At 39.1% G+C, this 23,300-nt stretch overlaps 1 protein-coding gene across 12 annotated transcripts in view; it reads left to right on the top strand.

Annotated features, from left to right (window-relative positions):
• ARHGAP21 (Rho GTPase activating protein 21) overlaps window positions 1–23,300 on the top strand; it is a 170,386-nt gene that overhangs the window by 91,394 nt on the left and 55,692 nt on the right. For all 12 annotated transcript variants that reach the window (XM_079913778.1, XM_079913776.1, XM_079913777.1 and 9 more), the window contains 2 exons: window positions 2,339–2,518; window positions 4,929–4,953. In XM_079913778.1, the coding sequence (XP_079769904.1) occupies window positions 2,339–2,518; window positions 4,929–4,953 (205 nt within the window). The remainder of the gene's footprint in view (window positions 1–2,338; window positions 2,519–4,928; window positions 4,954–23,300) is intronic.

Raw genomic sequence — 23,300 nt, 5'->3', positions numbered from 1 at the left:
GCCCTGCGGCATGTGGAATCTTAGTTCCCTGATCAGGGATCGAACCCGCGTCCCCTGCATTATAAGGCAGGTTCTTTACCACTGGACCACCAGGGAGGTCCTAGTTTTTCACATTTTAAATGGTATATTTTAAACATCTCAGTTTCCAAGTGCCTATTGTCAGTGTGTAGAAATACTGTTCATTTTTGTATATTTATAATACTTCCATTCTGTTGGATAGCACTTGATCACAGCCTCCCCTATTGCAGGTTTGGCTGGGAAATGTTACTATCTAGTGTCTTCCCAAATGGAAAAGAACATGAAATTGATAAAATAGCTAACTAGTAACAACCCAAATATTGACTAATGATGAAAATGTTCAGGATTTAGAAGTCTCTTGAAAAATTGCTTCCAGGAGCATTTTTAAGTTTAAATACCTTCATGTTAAGCAAATCATTGTGGAAGAATAGATAAGATTCACTAGAGGAGCATAATAAAAAATGTAATGGAATCAAGCACATTCAAGTATTTGTCGTTTGATAAAGGTGACATTTCAAAACTGCTGAGATGAACTTGGAATTGTAATTTCATACAAAATCTTAGCAGCAAGGTAGACATGTTAAGTTTGAGATGCCTGTTAGATTGGGGAGATGTCTGGGCTAGAGATAAAAATTGGGGAAATCACCGAAAGCCAGAGCAGAGGTAGAAGGGTCCATGGCTGAGTCCTAGGTATTCCAAAATTCATAAGTGGAGCAGTTGATGAGGTAGCGAAGAAGACTGAGCAGAATCCCGGCAGTTAGGAGGAGATTTGGTGTGGGAAGTCACGTGGGGAAGTTTTTCAGGCAGGAGTGGTCACAGAAGACGAGGGCTGAGAATTGATCATTCAATTCAGAGACGTAGAAGTTTTTGGGGACCTTGACAAGAGCAGTTTCTGGGAATTAGGGAGGCAACAGCCTGATTTAAGGGGATTTAAGAGACAAATGGGAGAAAAATAATTGGAGATATAGCAGAGTAGACAACTTTCAAGAGGTTTTCCTGTAAAGATAGGCAGAAAGACAAAGTGGAAGCTGGCGAGGGCTGTGGTCAAGAGAGGATTTGTGTTGTTGTTTTAAGATTAAAGAACTTAGAAAATGTACACATGCACCAATGGGAATGATGTCGTGAAGAGAAAACATGATGTAAAAGAGCGAGGGGAGAATCGCTGGGACCATGTCTTTGTCTAGGAAGAGAGAATAGGATCTAGTCCATAAGTGCTGGGGCCTTAGAACAATGGGCAGTGCAGCCGTTGTCACAGGAGGGAAACGGGAACGTGGCACAGTTGCAGGTAGGCGGGGAGATGTGGCCAGCGACTAAGCTCTCACTGTGTTGCTTGTGTGTTTTCGGTGTAATGAAAGCAAGGTCATCAGCCCCAAGTGAGGGCGGGGGAGAAGGGATGAAATGGTCGTCTTGGATGAATGGACTGGAGAGAAATGGACAGACAACACTGAAGGCTCGCTTGAGGTTAGCGGTAATGAACTTAGAGGGAAAGCCGTCGGCTTAATTTTCTGTTTTTCTCCACCCATGTTTGGCCACGTGCGTGCATGCAGGTCCAGAGTAGGTCATGTTGATTTATCCAGGGTGAGGTCTTCTCAGGTGACTTTGAGGAAGTGAGGGAAAGGCAAAGGAGTGAACTGAAGCTGGTTTAAGAGAGAGCTGAGGACGTGGGGCAGTGAGGGACGGGTGTAGGGTCAGCTTCAGATGGAAGAATCGTAAGGGTTGGCATGTGAGCGGGATGCAGGGTGGGCTCCTTGATCTGATATTGCAGAGGGTTTTTACTCATGAGCAGATAAAAGCCAGGAGTTGGAGAGAGATAGCAGAGAACTGGAAAGCCAGGATATTGGAAGGATTATCTATGTGGGTACCGAATTTACGCTCAGAACCTGAAGCCTTAGCTCTTATTTTCTAATATCCTTTGCTGCCATTGGACTGATAACATGTTTAGTGTTCTTACTTGCAACAGTTTCATGTCTCTTCTTTCATAGTTTCTGTTTCTTAGTCCTTAGTGCTCTGTGAGATTTTGTGTTGTCTTTCATTCCATCTATTGCATTTAAAATTTTAGCCATTATATTTCTCATTTCCCAGAGTTCTTTCTTGCTTCTGATTAACTTTTCATAGGATCCCACTGGAGGAAAAAAATTGAGTTTTTGGTAATCCGCATGATTTGTTGTACCATGTATAGTTCATGCATCAGAATATGGTTCTTGTTCTCCAGTAAGTTCCTTTCTGCACTCAGGTATTACATTTTTACACATAAATTTTTCCCCAAATGATGAAGTATATTGTGTTACATAGTTAACTTTTAAACATCTTTTCATTTTAGGTATCAAAAAGTAAAGATGGAAAAGAACAAAGTGAAACTGTATCACCATCCGAAGATGAAACATTCTCCTGGCCAGGTCCCAAAACAGTTATGTTGAAAAGAACATCCCAAGGCTTTGGTTTTACATTAAGGCATTTTATTGTTTATCCCCCAGAGTCTGCAATTCAATTTTCATATAAGGTAAGAGAAGTAATTAAAGTAGAACACAAGGCAAATCCTGTCTCCTTCTTGTCTTCCTCTCATCCTGCCTTCTTTCTATCTTAAAAGAATCGTGTCATATCTGCATTTTTATTATATTCTTTTCCATCTTTTAGATATTTTTTACCTTCTAGAACAAACACTTTAATCTCCTCTGAAAGGTCATACTGATTATGAACTCCAAATCTTTTTTACTAGAACTTCTAATTCTAAACTTCACTCTACTTTTTCTAATGTGTAGCTGTTTTTCTAATATCTAGAAAGGTGGTTGAGCTTTCTAGGCTGAGCATGCAGAGGAAATATTATAGTTCGTTAAAATATTTGGACAGTTATAAAAAATTATTAGAATTAGACTGATACTTAACTTTCAGATAGGTAATATGATGGCAAGTCAGAATTTAAAAACACAGCTTCTCACTAGAGTGCATTACACTAATATGCTTCAACATATAGGAACATGGTCTAATAAGCAGCGGATGGAATCATTATAATGGCAGCTGACATCCTGAGTACTTGTTCTGTATTCTTTATGAGCATTATATCAGTTTATTATTAACCTCATATAATAGATATGGAAACTGGTCTGAGTCATATAATGAGTAAGTGGTGGACCTAGGATTTGAACTTGGCCAACGTGAATGCCTGATGCTTAACTGTTGTTCAACAGTGTAATGCAAATAATGGCATTCAGAAGACTTCGAAGACTTTGGCCAAGCCACTTAACTTCTTTTGGCTTCTAGATTTCCATTCTAATTCGAGGGGATTGTACTAGAAGATTAGAAAGTCCTTTCTAATTCTAAATATCTGTGAATCTTGGGCTGTCTTGTAAAACATAGTGTCAAATTGCTTCTGGAGGCCACACTTTTTTTTATTATATCTTTCTTAAATATTTCTATCTAGGAAAATGTCTTATAAGATAAGCTTTTAAAAGTACTAAAGAGTTTTTAAGAATTGAATAATTGCTATCTTTAGAATTAAAATTGACCAGTTTGGTGTTCCTGAAATGTATAAAACAGTTGAACTGGATTCCCTAAGAATCTCCTTTATATTTAAATGTCTTAAATAGTAAAACTTAGGTATTAGGTCACATGTGAGAGTAGTTGAAAATTTAAGTCCCTTGCGTTAATTACATATTAAGACTGAATTTTATTTTTTGTCTTTTGGTTTTGTTTTGAAGAAGAGCTTTGGATCATGATGATATAGATAGTACAGTTTTTATAAGATGATTTTACTGAACACGGATTTCAAATGCATTATTATTATTGTTATAATTGGAAAATATTTCTAGAAATTTTAGAGGCACAGTGTAGCTGCTAACACAATCTTTGGAGTCAAAAGGGCCTGGGTTTGAGTCCCATCTCTGCCCTTGTTAGCTTTGTGACCTTGGGTTAGTCTCCTAATAGACAGTGACAGCACTTTTCTCACTGTGGCTGTGTTAAGTGATATAATACATATAAAACAGTTAGTACAGGAATTGGCAGACAATAATTGCTCATTAAACCTCAGCTATTAATGCTGTTATTTAACACAGATGTTCTTGCAAATAGGTCTGTCTTGTACCTTTTACATGGATAATATTTATTGAAATCTTTTCAGTTATAAAAATTTGATCATTCACTTCAAAGGAGTATATAAAAATTAATATTGGAGAGCTTTCAGAAAATGTGCAGTTAATACAACGTCTTTATTATGTATCTGGCAACCTTGGCAGTCTCAGAACAGAGCATATAACCAGGAAAAAACCATGTATTTGGGCAGCCAAAATAAAGGTCAAAAATTATATAACAAATTATCAGCCCTTCACTAAATCTCTGTTTTTCTTTCTGCAGTACATTGTAGTTTTTGTATGGTAGAGGCTCAACAAATATTTGAATAAATGTATTTTTATGCTAGTTTTTCAAAGTTGCTTTTCTAATTTCCCAGCTAGAGGTAGATAACATGGCAGCAAGACAGCCTGGTAGCAATGAAAGCAACCAAATAGATAAAGCTCAAGGTTTTAAATATATACCAATTTGGAGCCAATGTATCCAAAGACAGTTCTGGGTCCTGTAATAGCCTTTAAAGGCCCATTTTTCGATGTATAGTACATAAGTGATGACCAGCCTGGCCCTCTCTGTACAGCTGTTTACTTCTGACAGCTCTCCGCGGATGTCCGTTTTAGACATCTTACACTCAGTATGTCAGAAGCTTCTGTTGTCCTCATAAATTGGCTTTACCTACAGCCTTCGCATCTCTGTGTGTGACAGCTTCCTCCTTCTGGCAAGAGGCACTGTTTGTGAGACTGTAATTGGCACATTTTGGGGAGGGCAGTTTGACTTGAATTGAGCCTCACTGTGATTTTACCAGTTACAAACATTATTCATATATGAATATATATATTTTTATTTTGTAGGATGAAGAAAATGGCAACAGAGGAGGTATGTTATAAAAGGTTTAATTTTTCTCTGAATGTTTTTTTACCCATGCCCTTCCAGTCTTTAAGTAATATTCGATGAGATGATATAGTTTTTGGAGTCCAAATATATAACAACAGTCCTTAGATGTGAGAGTCATAGAAATTAAACGTTTTTACCGTAGACTTCAAAATTTTATGGATTCCACTGTGTCACCATAATTTGTGTGACGATTTTATTGTCATTTATATATTAGTGATTATGTGGGGGAACGTATCATGATTCTGAGGGAAGTAATTCTGAGATTTTTTATTCAATTAGTAATCTTTTAAATTTAGTGATTCTTTTAGTGTGTGTTTCATCTGCTAGATTTATTGGTTCAAATATTGAGAAGTAGAGTATTTTGGTTCTTGTAGTTAGTCTTACTCTTGATTTAAACATATTTAATGAACTTAAAGGCTGGGGATGGGGTTATTTCTTAAAAACTGCCATTTATTTTTGTTTCAATCTTGTATGAACTTCAATGAATTAAAATTTATACACAATAAAAAGCACCCATCTAGAAAACATTTCTATATAATTTTAGATGTTTAAAAAGTTGTAAAAATAGTGAAAAGTTTCCATATATCTTTCATTCAACTTCCCCTAGTGTTAAAAACGTAACTATGGTACAGTTAACAAAATTAAGGCACTCCTATCTAAACTGCAGGATTTATTTGGATTTTTCCCCTTTTCTGTTCCCGGAGTTCACATTGCATTCATTTGTCACACCCCCTTGGTTCTTCTAGTCTGTGACAGTGCCTCAGTCTTTCCTTGTAATTCACGGGCTTGATAATTTTGAGTAGCACTGATCAGTTATTTTGAATGTCTTTCAGTTTGGTTTTGTCTTGATGTTTTCTTATTATTAGTTTGAAGTGATGCATTTTTAGCAAGAGTACCCATTTGCACGTAATTTAAGTGTACTGTTATACTTAAGGTTTTGTTGTGATAAATATGTAATGGGAAACCACCATTCCAATCAAGATGTGATATCAAAAAGAACCTTTGAGTCATTCCATAATGTTCCCTTGTATGGCTTTGCTGTCAACACTCTGCTGGCCCTAGACAATCGCTGAGCTGCTTTCTGTCACTATAGATGAGTTTTGCCTCCTCTAGAATTGCTTATAAATGGAATAATACAATGTGTACTCTTTGTATCTTTCAAAGATACGTCTTCTCAGCCCGTCTTCTTTGGCGTAGTAGTTTTGAGATTCACCACTTTGTAAGTGTAGGTACTAATAGTACTACTTATTTTGCTGAGTGGTTTTTCCCTTGCTTGCATAGACCATAAATTGTTTATCCACTCACCTGTTGATGAACCTTTATAATACCCATCTCTGATTTGAGGTCTTGGAATGGTTATGTTAAGGGTTAAACTGAGAGGAAAATGGTTTCTTTCAGCACTATCAAAAGTAATGAGTGTGTAGGGTGAGGTAGAACCCTTCATAGTTGTCGCCGTTGTGCAAGATGGGCCACTCCTTGCACAAGGTCACCATCTGTCGTGCACCAGGGCTCAGGATGGATTCCAAATGTTACTTGGCCTTAGTGGGGAAAGGGAAGACTGACAAAACCACGATAGGCAAGAGAAAAGAAGACGTGGGTCCTCTGTCTCCCCATCATCCTACAGAGTGATGTACTGATGCCTGGACTACCTCCCAGACACACAGCGCCTAGAATTTCATGCCTGTCATGTTCTAGTTTCTACTGGGAGAGATATACTGCTAATAAATGTAGAGGGACTTAGTTATAAAACTTTATTCTGCAGATGATTATATTTCTGACATATCCATTCACTGAAGTGACATTTCATTATATGCTTTGACTGGAGATAATAGACTTAAACATTTGTAAGGGAGAACTTGGAAAATCTAGATCTAACAGAAGGAGATTTGGAGAGGCATGATAAAGTGAGACTAAAGGGTGTCATCTGCTGGGAAAAATTACAGTTTAAATACCATTTTATTTATTAATTTATACTTAATCTCATTCAAAAAAGTGTTTGTGTACACATGCATGTATTATAGTAAGATAAAAATAAGATTAAAATGTTCATGGGGGAAAAATGAATTAAACTGACATTTGAGAGGTTTAGTCCACATAAATGCGTGCTGCAGATCCTACACTGTTATCAAAAATGGGCTATAAATTTGCTTCTGAGCTTTTCCAATGGCAAGAAAAAAAGAAAAAGAGAGAGAGCGAGAGAAAGAAAGAAGGAGAGAAGGAAGGAAGGGAGGGGGAGGGGGAGGGAGGAAGGGAGGGAAGGAGGAAGGAAGGAAGGAAGGATGGATTATTATTTAAGGATTAGCCAAGGATTCACATTATCCATAAGAAAACAACACCTGGTTTGCCCTGAGGTCTGAGACACATTTCTCCTATGGTTCCTCCTAATGGAAACAAAGAATAATATAGTAGGTAACATCCTCAGTACCATCCCTTTATATGACTGTTTTTAAAGAGATTTCTCAACGTAAGCTGTTTCAAAACCCCACGGTCCAATTTAGTGTAAAGAACTTCTCAACTGGGGACAGATTTGCTCCCCAGGGAACACATGGCAGTGTTGGTTGTCGCAGTTAGGGTGGGGGGAGGGTGTGCTGCTGGCATCTAGCAGGGAGAGGCCAGAGATGCTGGTAAGAATCCTACAATGCACAGGACACCCCCCTTCCCACCCCCGCCACCCCAAAGAATTATCCGGCCCAAATGTTAATAGTGCCAGTGTTGAGAAACCTTGGGTTATAGTGATGGATACCAAAACAATGGCCCGACTGTACAGGTCCCCAAGAGTCTGGCTTGATCTGGTGACAATACTCAGACCATTTAGAAGAATGGATATTAAGGACTACATATCCAGTGGTCTTTCATGATTATTATACCTCACAACTGAATTTTGATCTGAATTGAGTTACCGCTATAGTTTGAGGTTAAATTATCTGGCCATTCTACTGGCATTGCATGTTGTCAATGAAGGAGTAATCATGAGTAAGAAAAATGTTAGTTTAAGAAAATATAGAGTCAATCAGTATGTTAACAACTAGAAGATAAACTAGCTAAAAGAAAAAAAATCAAAGAATGTAAATAATTGAAATGTAATAATCTTATCATCAAGAATCCAACAGATTGGGCTTCCCTGGTGGCGCAGTGGTTGAGGGTCCGCCTGCCGATGCAGGGGATGCGGGTTTGTGCCCCGGTCCAGGAGGATCCCACATGCCGCGGAGCGGCTGGGCCCGTGAGCCATGGCCGCTGAGCCTGTGCATCCGGAGCCTGTGCTCCGGCAACGGGAGAGGCCACAACAGTGAAAGAACCGCGCACCGCAAAAAAAAAAAAAAAAAAGAATCCAACAGATTGAGGGAGAAAATAATTATAAGCTAGTTTAACAATTTAATTTAAAAGGCCAATAGAAGAATTAAAATAAGCACAACATAACTAAGGTTTTAAAATAAGAAAAATACAAATTCAAGCACCTTACCTCTTACGAAGCAGGTCCATCGAAGTAAGATTATTTATAAAGTTCAGAACATCTGTATGGTTTTCTTCCTAAGAAGAACACTATAAAAAGATATGAGAATACCTAAAGAAATAATTTTATGATATGTTTGTAATATACCTGAAAGGAGAACTACTTGACTTTTAATTTTTTGAGGGTGGTAGAAATTAATATCTGATTGAGGACTTAATCTATAGTAGGAATCATAATATATGTTATTATGCTGTTTAATCCTCACTGTAATGCTGTGAGGTGTGAGACAGTATTCCCATTTTGTAGACGAGGAAACTGAGGCTGAAAAAGACGTAAAGTAACTTGCCCAAGATCACACAGCTAAGTGACAGAGCTGGACTTCCAAATCAGGCATGTATAACTCTGAAGCCCATCTTCTTTAAACTGTGCGATTTTATATCTGTGGACTTAAAAAAATACTTTGACTTACATAGGGTCAAGAATTAGTAGATAAATATAGGGTATATTTACTATGCTAGGAAATTAACTCTGTGAAATGTCTCCGCATTGAGAAAGTTAAAAACAAGGAAACATGGGGGACTTCCCTAGCGGCCCAGTGGTTAGGACTCCCAATGCAGGGAGTGCAGGTTCGATCCCTGGTCGGGGAACTAAGATCCCACATGCTGCATGGCGCGGCCAAAAAACGAAAAAAAACCCGAAAAACAAGGAAGCCTGTTCCATATTTGTGAACACTTAAAGACAAAGAATTCACAACAAAGTCAGGGAAACACCAAGTTCAGAGGCCCCAGACATCTTATAGGAGCACCCACCACTTGTTACTGGACTCTGAATAGCTGGCTGGCAGTGGACCTGGAAAGTTAAATGAGTTTAAAGAGTTCCTAGTTCTCTGTGTCCTTTTGCCTCCCTGGGCCAGGCTTGCTTTCGTCATCCCCGTTGGCAGTGGGAGTCACAGGCTGGTCTACAGAGGCCTACTTAGCTTACGTTTAGTACTCATAATACCATTTCAGATAAACTGATCAGATCATCCGTCAGAACATATTCTATGTGAAAAATATGTTCTGACTTGTGAACAATTATTTATAGATCTGTTTAAAAAATACAACCTATTTAGAGACAGATGACACATAATCTGTTATTTTGACTCACCCTGAATGTTTCGATATTTATTTTATAGTCTCATTTCCTTTTCAGACTTATTTTCAAGAGTACTGAGATTACGAGATCCTTTTATATGAATTTTGTTTAATGAAATAGAATCCCAACCTCCGGTATAATGATCCGAGTCAGAGCCTAGAATCACTGGAGAGAAAAGAATTCCCAGAATTTTATTCAAGCTCCTAAGAGATCCTGCTGTGTTGCCAGAATTCTGTGGAACGGTTGAAAGGTCTTGTTTGGTGTTCTTTCCTTTGGTACCTCAGTGGAGTCTCTTGCCAGTCACTTTTCCGATTATGCTCTTTACCCAGCTTTTCCATTCTGTTATATATTATTTCTCATATCTTGTATATATGTGTCCTCTCTTGTGTTTTAGAAGTTATTTTTCTTTCTTGTTGGTTAGTTTTCTGCGCTATAATGCAAATACTGTTTACAAGAGAAAGGCCATCAAGGTAGAAAAATACTTCTTGGTGATAATAATGCTGGCGGATAATTGCCATCTTGCTGACGTCCTGTTGTCCCTTAAATCATAAATTCATAAATAATCAAAATAAGAATAATAGAAGGTTTGTAATTACCATTATTTCTCCTTTACTTATTCTATGAGAAAAAGTCTACCTCAGCTTAGTTGTAGGGACACTTCCAGTATTCTAAAATGTGTATGTCATTTTGTTAGATGCTCAATAACTGGTGGATTTCTACTTTGGCATTAAACTTTATATTCAAGCATGTTAATAGTAGGAAAAAAAAGTATCTGGGAATTCTATATACTTTCTCAGTAGTAAAAATTTGTATTTTGTGGTTGCGGTCACTTCTGACAAACGGCTCTGTAGTCCGTGTTAGAGTTTTCTAATGAAGGATAGTTTAGTGGCAAGACATAGAACCCCCCGCCCCTGCCAGGCCACCTTAGGAAAGATGTGTTAATTCTAAGAAACAAATAAGACATCTCCAAATTCAAAGTCAAGTGCTGTAGGATACCCAGGGTGCCCCAGACACCAGAATTAGGACCTGGAAAGTAACTAAATGCAGAGTAACAACACAGACAACAGCAACAAAATCTTGGCATATGATCCTCCAAGGGCCTGAACTCTGCTACTTACAGGATGGTTTAAATGATGTTCACAGATAATTTTGATTATACATGATTGTCTCATATGCTGACCTCTGTAGAAGGAACAACCCTAACTGTATCTTCTTCCTTCCTTCCTCTCTCATCATAATAATTCCAAATTCCCTAAGAGAGAAATGTAATTGGCCTAGTTCATCGTTTAATGAACAGCACTCACTATGTTTAGAGATCAAATGTTCTTCAGTTTAATGAAGATCTAAATTCTGTAGAGCTGAGAAAATTGAGTATATTTTATGCCATTGATTTCCATTAATAGATTGAAAACCTATTCCCTCAGGATAATATAACGCTAAATTATGGACCTGAAAATTGGTTGGAAGAAGAAATTCTTATTATGGGTAGGTCTGTGGTCTGTGGTCTGTGGTGTGGTGGTAGGGTGTCAGAATTGTGTTCATGTTACTTTTGAAATGTAGCAATACTAACCGAGTGGGCTTCACAGATCTCATGATGTCTTTGGGAAGGCACATTAACTGAACCCCTTAGGATCCATTTTTAACTGTATTGACAGGTAAATTATTTGAGCTTTGAGTTTCTCTGGTAGTTAGGTAAATATACTAATTAGCTGCATATTTTTATTAACTTCTAGTGCTGTTCAGTTGAACAACCACAGGTGTCTTAAACTGTCTTGAAGATATTTTACAAAGTAGAAATGATGATGGTGGTGGTGATGATGATGATGATGATGATGAAGATGATGATGGTGGTGGTGATGCTGGTGATGGGGAGATGCTGATGGTGATGATGATGATGAAGATGATGCTGGTGATGGGGGTGATGGTGATGGGGTGATGATGATGGTGATGGGGTGATGATGGTGATGGTGATGATGGCTGTGATTGTGGTGATGAGGACGATGATGGTGGTGATGGTGATGATGGTGGTAGTGACCGGGTGGCGGAAGCAGCTAACTTACAATGTGCCAGGTGCTGTTCTAAGACTCTGCATGGATTAACTCATTTAATCATCACAACAACTTTCTGGGGTGGATATTATTATCATCTCCTTTTTTTTTTTTTTTTTTTTTTGCGGTACGCGGGCCTCTCACTGTTGTTGCCTCTCTCGTGGCGGAGCACAGGCTCTGGACGCGCAGTCTCAGCGGCCATGGCTCACGGGCCCAGCCGCTCCGTGGCATGTGGGATCTTCCGGGACCCGGGCACGAACCCGTGTCCCCTGCATTGTCAGGCGGGCTCTCAACCACTGTGCCACCAGGGAAGCCCTCATCTCCACTTTTAAGATGAGGAAATTGAGGCACAAAGTGTCTAACTAGCAAGTGGTAGAGTTGAACAGTTTGATTCTAGAGTTTTCTCTCAATTCCCACCCCAGCTTCTCAGAAAGAACTTTACTCTCACATAATTCATTCTTGAAAATGTGAAAGAAAGAGGGTTCTGTTCCCTTGAAAGTCAAGCAGTATTAAAAAAATCACTGAGGGACTTCCCTGGTGGTGCAGTGGTTAAGAATCCGCTTGCCAATGCAGGGGACATGGATTCGAGCCCTGGTCCAGGAAGATCCCACATACCACAGAGCAACTAAGCCCGTGCGCCGCAACTACTGAGCCTGTGCTCTAGAGCCCGCGAGCCACAACTACTGAAGCCCGTGCACCTAGAGCCCGTGCTCCACAACAAGAGAAGCCACCGCAATGAGAAGCCTGTGCACCACAACGAAGAGTAGCCCCCTCTCGCTGCAACTAGAGAAAGCCCGTGCACAACAATGAAGACGCAATGCAGCCAAAAAAAAAAAAAAAAAAAAACAGAAAAGTAAAAAAATCACTGATTCAAAATTCAGGTATAATTTTGTTAACATAGAATTAGCATATCATACTTATTCTTTACTTTTCTTCTTTATCTTCATAATTGAATATGTACTGTTGGCTTAAATCTGCTGGGCTTAAGGATAAAGCATCGTTGCTTTAATGTCTGCAGTTGGTTTTCATCTTTGATTCAGTTGTATTATGACTGATAACACTTTTTTTGTTTTTGTTTTGTTTTGGTTTTTTTTACTTATTTTTGTGAAATGATAAGAGCACTTATAGGTATTTACCCAAGATAAATGAAACATGCCTGCAAGAATATTTGTACAGAAATGTTCAAATTATTCATATTAAATAAGCACTGGATTGAGTCGACCTAAATATTAATCAACATATGAATTGATGACCAAATTGTGGTATATCCATATAATGGACTACACAGGGCATCTTGGATCAGTCTCAAAAGCATTTATTTTCTTGAGGTGGAATTCACCTAACATAAAATTCACCCTTTTTTTTTTTTTTTTTTTTTTTTTTTTTGCGGTACGCGGGCCTCTCACTGCTGTGGCCTCTCCCGTTGCGGAGCACTGGCTCCGGACGCGCAGGCTCAGCGGCCATGGCTCACGGGCCCAGCCGCTCCGCGGCATGTGGGATCTTCCCGGACCGGGGCACAAACCCGTGTCCCCTGCATCGGCAGGCGGACTCTCAACCACTGTGCCACCAGGGAAGCCCCAAAATTCACCCTTTTAAAGTGACCAATTCAGTGACATTTAGTAGAGAATTAAAGAACATGTATGCAGTGTGCATCTGCCACCTCTATCTAGTTCCAAAACATTCCGTCACCCCAAAAGAAAACCCATGTCCAGTAAGCAGTCATTCACTGTTCTCCCCTCCCCCAGGTCCCTGGCAACCACTAATCTGTTTTCTGTCCCCATGGATTTAACCTATTCTAGATATTTCATATAAATGGAATCATACAATATGCAACCTTTTTCATATGGCTTCTTCCACTTAGTGTAATGTTTTTGAGGTTTGTCTGTGTGTCACATATATCAGTACTCCATTCCTCTTTATGGCTGAATAATATTACATTGTAGGTATATACCACAGTTTGTTTATCCATTCATCCACTGATGGACATTTGGGCTGTTTCCACCTTTTGACCGTTGTGATTAGTGCTGCTATGAACATGCATGTGCAAGTGTTTGTTTGCATTCCTATTTTAAATTCTTTGTGGTATATATCTAGGAGTGGAATTGCTGGGTCATATGGTGATTCTATGTTTAACATTTTGGGGAACCGCTAAACGGTTTTCCGTAGTACCTGCACGATTTTTACATTCCCATCAGCAATATATGAGGACCCCAGTTCCTCTACATCCTCACCAACACGTGTTATTTTCCATTTTTGTTATTATAACCAACCTATCGAGTATGAAGTGGTGTTTCATTTTGGTTTGCTTTGCATTGCCTTAATAACTAATGATGAGCATTTTCATGGGCTTGTTGGCCATTTTTATATCTTCTTTGGAGAGATGTCTGTTCAAATCTATTGCCCATTTTTTTAATTGGGCTGTTTGTCTTTTTGTTTTTGAGTTGGAAGTATTCTTTATATATTCTAGATACTAGGCCCTTATCAGATACATGATTTGCATAGATCTTCTCTCATTCTGTAGGTTGTCTTTTTATTTTCTTGATAATGTCCTTTGATGCACAAAATTTTAACTTTTGATGAAATCTAATTTATCTATGTTTATTGCTCACGCTTTTCCTGTCAAACTCATTTTGATTAGTGAAGAAGCCAAGTGCAAAAAGAGTACATACTGTCTGATTCCATTTATGTGAAACTCCAGGAAAGACAAATCTAAACAAATCTGTGGTTGCCTGAATTGACTAGGAAGAGGCACAAGGGAAGTTTTGGGCTTGATGGAAATCTTCTATATCTTGATTGTGGTGGTGGTTGCATGGGGGTGTACATTTGTCCAAACTTAGGAACTGTGTACTTAAATGGGTACATTTTATCTTAGGTAAATTATAATAAAGTTGATTTAAAACAAAAAGAACATATGCAGTTTATTCAGTCTACTGTTGATGGACATTTAGATTTTTTCCAGTGTTTACCTATTTCAAACAGTGCAACTGTGAGCCATCTTACTACACGTACTTTGTACACAAATGTCCTCATTTCTGGTGGGTATATATATCTAGGGATGGCATTACTGACTCATAGGTATGCATACAATCACATTTAGTAGATACTGCTAAAAAGTTTTCCAAAGTGATTATACCGATTTACACAGCCACCAACAGGGTATGAGAATTCCACTTGCTCCATATCATCACTAACACTTGGCATTTGTCAGTCTTTTTTTTTTTTTTTTTGCGGTACGCGGGCCTCTCACTGTTGTGGCCTCTCCCGTTGCAGAGCACAGGCTCCTGACGCGCAGGCTCAGTGGCCATGGCTCGTGGGCCCAGCCGCTCCGTGGCATGTGGGATCTTCCCGGACCGGGGCACGAACCCGTGTCCCCTGCATCGGCAGGCGGACTCTCAACCACTGCGCCACCAGGGAAGCCCTGTCAGTCTTTTTAATTTTATCCGTTCTAGTGAGTGTGTAGTGGAGTGGGTTAATTTAAACTTTCTTGACACTGATGAAGTTGATTACCTTTTGTTTGATTATTAGCTATCAGTGCTTTTTAAAATAATTCATATGTAGGAGTCTAAATATTTTCGATGAAGATTTTATTAGTTATATATTTAGCAGATATTCAGCTGTGACTTGCCTTTCAATTTCTTATTAGTAATTTTCATAAAGGGAAGTTCCTAATTTTAATGTAGTCCAAATTATCAGTCTTTTCTTTTATGGTTAAAACTTTGAGTGCTATTGAAGAAATTTTTTTCTACTCCACGGTCACGAAGATATTCTCCTGTGTTATCTTCCGAGATGCTGTACTGTTTTGTCATTCACAATTAAATCTACAATTCACTTGTAATTGATTATTTTTATATGTGGTATGGGATCAAGGTTAATTTTTCCCCATACTGATATGCATTTGGCCTGGCACTATTTAGTGGAAAGTCTATTTTTTCTGCTGCTCTGTAATACCACCTTGATCATACAGTGTTTATATATGTTTTGGTCTGTTTCTGGACCATATTCTATTCCAGGGGTCGGCATGTGGCTCATGTGGCTCATTTTTGTACAGCTTCCAAACTAAGAATAGTTCTATATTTTTAAAGGGTTGTTTAAAAAAAAAAGAATATGCGACAGAGACTGTATGAGTCCTGCAAAGGCTAAAATATTTACCATCTGGCCCTTTACAGAAAAGTTTGCTGAACTCCGTTCTATTCCATTGGTCACTTTCTTTGCTGCAAAACTGTGATCTTAATTACTGTAGTTATATAATGTGTTGCTATTAGGTAGAGTAAGTCTTCCAATTTTGTTTTCAAGATTGGATTGGCTTTTCTTGTCCATTTACAGTAACACACACACACACACACACACACAAACAAATTCTTCTGGAATTTTGATTGGTTTTATATTATTTACAGTGTTGAATATTTGAAAATATTTGAGGTATTGAATCTTTCAATCTGCGAATGTGGTGTATCTCTCCCATGAATGAGTTTTGAATTTTTCTGCATCTTTTGGAATAAACATTTGATTTTTTTCCCCTTTAGTCTCAATATAGTGAATTATATTGATTTATTTTTTGAATGTTAAACCAACTTTGCATTACAGAACTAAACCAAGATTGTTCCTAATGTATGTACTTTTTATATATTACCAGTTTTGGCTTTCTGTTATTTAGAATTTTTGCATCTCTGTTCAAGGATTGCTTCACATAAAGGTGGACTTTGGTCCTTTTGATATTTGGAGTATCAGTTTGGGTTCCCTGAGAAGCAGACACAAAGACAGAAATGGTGGCAAGACAGGATTAGACATGGCAGAGATTTATTGGGGGAAATGCCTGCAGAAAGGAGCAGGAAAGGACGGGGAAGACTTAAGACTGTGATACAGGTCTGACGCCTGTGAAAGAAGAGAGGAAAAGAGGATTTGGTAGGAAGGCCCTGACTGCAGCACAGTTCTCAGAAGGTGCTGGGCCAGAGAGGAGTCCCCAAACCAACACTGTCCCTTAGAGGAGTCCTGCTTCGGAGGGCGGGGGAGTGGCAAGTGTGAACGTGATGGTGGGTCCAGGCTGGGGCTGGCAGTCGTCTGTGTTCTCTTTGGCAGAACAGGGCTGGGCTTCTACCTTTGCAGCCCTACTCACATGTTGTACTCCTTGGGAGGCCCAATTGAAAGCATATAGTGTTTTCCAGGGCCCTCTTCCTTGCTGGACCCCAACGTCCATGTTTGTGTCCCTGACCCTTGGAGACTGAGGGAGGCCGTGAACAGCTTCTGAGTCTCAGCCTTTACTTTGGAAGCAGAATTTGCCTCAAGGCGAAAAGCAGTGCAAAACATGGGGCTCCCTGGACTTCATTCTCCTATTTTGGTTTATTGATTTTTTGAACGCAAATTTTTTTTATGTCTGCTTTTAAGATTTTCTCTATAGGGGCTTCACTGGTGGTCCAGTGGGTAAGAATCCACGCTCCCAATGCAGGGGGCCCAGGTTTAATCCCTGGTCGGGGAACTAAGTTCCCACATGCATGCCACAACGAAGAATCAGCATGCCACAACTAAAGATCCCGCATTGCCACAACTAAATATGCCACAACAAAGATCCCATGTGCCACAACTAAGACCCAGTGCAGCCTAAATAAATAAATAAATAAGATTTTTCTCTATATCTTTGATGTTTAGCCATTTTGTAATGATGAGTCTAGGTGAGGATATATTTTTATTTTTCTTGTTTGGGATTCATTGAGCTTCTTGTGTCTGTAGATGGATGTCTATCATCAGTCTAGGAAATTTTCAGCCAGCATCTCATCACATATTACCTGTGTCCTCCTGTAACCCAATGCTCTCTTCTTCTGGGGCTCCAATCAAACATATGTTAGATTTTCTTACTCTACCCCCCATGGCTCCTGAATTTTCTGTTTCTTCTCTGTGTGTGTGCATGTGTGTGTCTGCATTCCAGGTAATTTCTCCCTATGTATATTCAATAATTTTCTTTTTAGCTGTTTGCATTTTACATTTTAATTATTAGAAATTCTTTAGGGTAGTGCACCAAATATGCTTGATCACTTCCTATAGTTTCCTCTTTACCATTTTTAGGCTTATTTTAAAAACTTCTTCAGACATGATAAGCAAAGTTGTTTTGTAATCTCTGTCTGGTGATTCCATTATCAGAAGCCTTTGTGGATCTCTTTCTCTCTTTTTTTTCCTGGTGGTTCTAGCTCAGAGGGTGTTGTGTTTTTGGAGTTTTTTGTTGTTGTTGTTGCTGTTATTATTATTATTTGTGGATGCTTGAGTATTTTGTGTTTTTTGTGGATGTTTGACTATTTTGTGTTTATTGACCTTCAAATATCATTACTGAAGATTTTTTGAGATCTAGGATAAAAGATTGTTGTTTGTTTTATCCAGATCCAGGCTATTACTTGATTTAGCCTATAAATCTATGTGAAGTTCGGCCTCTAGCTACTTCTTAGAGATCGGTTTCCCTTCCCTTACCCCCTGCTCTGCTTAGTTAAAACTGAGGTAGCCTCTGGGCTGGTGGGAACATTCTTTCCAGTTAACCCTTACTCTTCAGTGTGGGGAAAGTCTCCTGACAGATTCCTAACTGGACAAGACTTGGGCTTTTTCCTCTGCCTGCTGAGTGCAGAAGCCCTTAAGATGGAAGTTCTAACCTGGAAATATATTATCATATTAGTAGTAATTTTGGGAGGTAATTTTCTTTTTTTGTTCTTTGTTGTTTTTTTGGCCACACCGTGTGGCATGTGGGGTCTTAGTTCCCCTACCGGGGATTGAACCTGCACCCCCTGCAGTGGAAGCATGGAGTCTTAACCACTGGACAGCCAGGGAAGTCCTGGGAGGTAGTTTTCTAGTAGCTGGACTTCGTATGCGTATACACTGTGGCGCAAGTATAAGTGATGTATTCCCTGTACTCACTCACTTTGCTAATATATGGATACTTCAGTGAATGGTTTGCTGCCCATGTATTTGTCTTATTAAAATAACTTTATTCTATCAACATAGTTATAATAAAATTACCAAGTTATTTGTAGTCTGCTATTATGGGCAATGTTTCCTACTGTAAAAATATATACACACATGTATAAACTTGCATACACGTGTACACACACAAAGATAATAAGTGATTTTTATGTTATATGTTGCTAGCAACAGGTTAACTCAATATATTTATTTTGTTTCTCTTCATTTGACAGGTAGGAAACACGGGAAAGGAGGGCTTCAGGGTCTTCTGAGTAAATAGGACAAAGCAAAACACTGTGGAGTGCCAGATGTAAAGGACAGTGATGACAAGGACATATATAGATATAGATACAGATATATAGATATATATACACACGGGGGAGAAAGTGATAGCTTTCAGTATGTTCAGTAGTTTCCAAACGTTTGAAAGGATGTTTTGTACAAGATGGAGTAGAGTGCTGTTTCACAACTAGTGAAAGATGCAGGTAGGCTCTTTCCCTGATTTTCTCCTGGGAAATCCCTACTCATATTTTGGACACAGTTAATCTGAGTGATTGTAGTAAACAAGTGAAAACTTCCTACTTCCTAATATACCTGTTCCTGGGAGGTGATGATAGTAATACAGATCTGATAACAGAAAATAGAAAAATAAGAAGGGGGATTCTGTCTTTTATCAAGAGTTGGGCATTAGAATGTTCGAAGTAAAATTTTCCTACATACCCAAACTAGTCATTATGTTTATTAAAAAATGTTTTTATGTGTTACTTTAAGAACAAAGATCACTAAGGGTGGACACTGTCTTTCATTGTTGAATTTTCAGTGCCTGCTAAGTTCATGGTACATAGTAGGAGCACAAATGTTTGTTGAGTAAATGTATTGAGTAAAGGGGGGTACCGCCCTAGTACCACCTTCACTTGGTGCTATTCCCAAATGACTGTTCCCGAAGCTGCAAAAGTCAGCATGTTAGTATCTGACCTCAGCTGTTGAGGAATTATTGTCTCTCTACTTCCTTCCTATTTTTCTTTCACCTTGCTCCCATCAGTCCCCCTTGAACACAAAGTCTTGGTGACACTTTTTAAATTTAGAAATCTTATTTCACACAGTTGCTAAGTGTGTAAGCTGGAACACTAATAACAAAAACACGGTAATCCTGGACCTTAGTAGGAATTTGTAAAATAAACTGGGACACTGGTAAAGTTAGATGAGAGATTTAAAAAAAAAATCTAACTTCACTCTAAAGGTCCCAGGAAATCATACTTACAGAAATCTAAAATGAAGGGAATTTGATTGCATTAAAGTAGGTATTGTCAGAAATCCAATTTTTGGAGTAGATTTTCAGGCTTTGTGAGACATTGCATGAAGGTAGTTTGGCAGTCAAGAGGGTAAAGGCGATTAAAAAATCTCTTTAATGGTTCTAAAACCTTTAGGAAATAGGCGATCTAGGATTTTAGAGAACTAATTGGGATACTGAACAATAGGGCTATAAAGGTGAAAGTCCAGGAAAGTACCTGGTTGGAGTATTAATGTTCTAGACTGCCCTAGAAATCACTTCTCTATAGAAACTGTTGCTCCAGAGATGACCTGTAATTACGTGATTTTGAGCTGTCTTTTCTTAGCTGCTCCGTAACTTAAGACCTTGATCACAGACACCACTTAGCTGAATAGGCTCATTTTCTTCCTGGTTGCTCTCCAGTTAGTCTATACTCAAAATACATGATTCATAGATCCAGTTAATAAAAAGTGAATTTAATTGTGATGGTCCCTGCTTTCAAAATTTAACAGATAATTTTTCATCTCTGGTGTAGAGCTGCAATAGAAGTATTTGCGTATGAATGCTAGATGCGTTAAGTCTAGAAATATATTTCCTGTTGTTTATTCATTCTCTTAGCAGACATTTGTTGAGTCACTTCCAAGAGTCAGTCACTAAACTAATTGTTGGGAAGGGAGCAATATAGCCTGTAATCTCATTTCCTTTAGATAGTGATTCAGATGTCACCTGCTAGAGAGGACTTCCCTGACCATTTCCTAAAAATGGTATCACATCCCTGCCTCTCCCTCTCCCTTCCCTTCGCACTCCGCTTTTTATTGTCTGTCACACTTTTCACCATCTCTCATGCTGCTTTTTTCTCATTGAACATTTTTCTGCCTCAGGTGGATTGTCGAGCAGGAACCTTATTTTTATTTTTTTGTAATTTTAAAAATGATTTGTATGTATATATTTATGGCCACGCGGCGTGCGGGATCTTAGTCCCCGACCAGGGATTGAACCCATGCCCCCTGCAGTGGGAGCGCGGAGCCCTAACCCCTGGACCACCAGGAAATTCCCAACTTTATTTTATTACTTTTTTTTCTTTAAACCCAGAACAATTCCTGGCCTATATGCATTTGATGAATCTTTATATAGGATGGTGGAAGATGAAGGTGTAAAATAATTACATAAGTGCAGAAACAGAGGTCTGCACAACTGTGGCAGGATCACAGCATGGCAAGTCATCTGACCACCAGGGAAGGGTTTCTCAGATGGGGTGTACTTTGTGCTGAATAGGATTTTATCAGGACAAAGGAAAAAACAGCCTTCGAGAACAGATTTCGGAGGTATTTAGAAGTTGTTTTTTGCCCAGATTTGGTAGTAGGACGTGGGGTAGATTGTATGTCACCAGTTAAAGATGTCTTGTGGAGGATTATGCTTGGCTTTCCTGGCATGAATGAGTGGATGGATGGAAGTATCATTGACTGAGGGATACGGAAGTGAAACACACCCACCTCATTCCCCCGGGGAAATGGTTTCAGTCTGGGATAAGTTATGTTTCTGATGCTGGTAGAATGTTCAGTACCTAGTTGAAAATTTGGGTATGGAGCTCTTAGGGAGAGGTAGGGTTGAAAATAAACTTGGAAGTCATCATTATATATGCTATAACTAAGCCCTAGGCATCAATAAAATCATACACGGAGAGCATGAAGACACACAGCATAAAGATAGAACTCTAGGAAAGACAACATCTAAGAGCTTGTCAGAGAAAGGAGAATCAGAAAGGAAATCTGAAAATAAGTTTGGAAGGTATAAGGACAGCCAGGAGGAGTTGGTGGCTTGCTAATTAAGAGGCGATCATTTTTAGGGGAGGGTGGATAACTTGCATTTGCCCTAGAGAATTCATTAGGGTGGAGACTAAAACGATACTGTTGGGGGAGATCCCTGGTGGTCCAGTGGTTAAGACCCTGTGCTCCCAATGCAGGGGTCCTGGATTCGATCCCTCCTCTGGGAACTAGATCCCGCATGCTACAACTAAGACCCGGCGCGGCCAAATAAATAAATATTGAAAAAAGAAAAAATAAGATACTGTTGGACCTGCCCTGACAAGTAGCAAATTGGTAAAGTTACCAAGAATAGTTTCAGTGTGGTGGGCAGAGTGGATCCGGTGCGTCAGTGGGCTGTGACATAAATTAGAACAGGGAACAGTGGGGAGGGGGGGGAATGCATGCTGTCCCCCAGAGGATACTTGTCAATGTCTGAGAAACCCTGAATTAGAAGTAAAGAAATGAGAGTAGGTGAGTATAGATTATTCTTCAAGAAGTATGAAAATGAAAGGATGGGGAATGAGAGGTGAAAGCTATGTGGCAGGGTAGGGAGAAGTTTTGTTGTTCTCTTAAGTTTGGGAAGCTTTTGTGTGTTGTGAGATCTGGAGAGAAGAAGAGAGATTGGTTTTACACTTGAGAAGAGACCATTTGGGGAACAAGGTCCTGAAGAAGGCTGGTAACTAAATCCTCAACTGAGAAAGAGCAAAGGAAAGTAAGGACAGACAAAGATTTAAAAAAGAAAAAGATGAGGATTCAGCAGTTGAAAGACAGTAAAGTAAGAAAGAAGGTTATCTAAATAGTGTGAACAAATCCAGATGGCAGAACAAGTCCAAGAAGGGTGTTACAAGTTTGAAACTGCAGCCTTGAGGGAACAGAGATTAAAATACAAGCAACAGACTTTAGTGAGTAATGTCAAGCACTTAGCTGAACTTGGAAACTCTAAATCAGTGGGTCACGCAGTTTTACTCATTTGACATTGCAGGCCAAGAACAAGAGCGGAGGGAGGGTCTGGTTGGAATTGTCCATAGCTGGACATTGGCAAGTGGAATGCTTTGAAAGGTCAAGGGGGAAAGGAAGTGGAGGTTACTGGTGAATTTGGTTGTAATATTGATCTGTGGGTAAACTTATAAGAAAGTGTTTTCTGAGGGAGACTGATAGTCTTGAAGACCAGAGAGGACTAAAGGGTTTGGAGAAAGATGAGGGGCAGGTTTAATCAGTTATGGGGTCGGGCAGTGGTAAGGTCAGACATGGAAAGATAGTTGCCCGTGGTTAGCACACTGCAACACATTTTTCCGGCTTTGCAGAGAACTTAAAATCTAGAACAACTGGAATAACGGCTCTGAATCTACACGTGATACATACTTTGTGAAATTCCTGAAACTTTCAGAGAGAGAAAAAGACGATGCTGCATGAACTTCAAATACTCCAGAAGACAGATCCCAGGACTGTTTTGTTCGTTGTAGAGTGATAGGCTCCTGGCACGTTGTCCAAGCTCACTAAATATTTGTTGAATGAATAACATCCTCCAGAGTCTTTCTTGCCTAGGTGGTTCATAATGCCAGAAAATTTTGGTTCACGTCTGACACCTAGTGGTATTGTACTCAAATTACTATTAAGTGGCAACATTTTCCTTCTATTTCAGGGAAATCCTATAGATCAGTTGCAGTACAATAATAGCTTTGTTC

The sequence above is a fragment of the Stenella coeruleoalba genome (genome assembly GCF_951394435.1).
Source record: "Stenella coeruleoalba genome assembly, chromosome: 2".
NCBI lineage: Eukaryota > Metazoa > Chordata > Mammalia > Artiodactyla > Delphinidae > Stenella > Stenella coeruleoalba.
The sequence above is the reverse complement of the archived record's forward strand: the minus strand, read 5'-3'. Positions and strand labels throughout refer to the sequence as shown.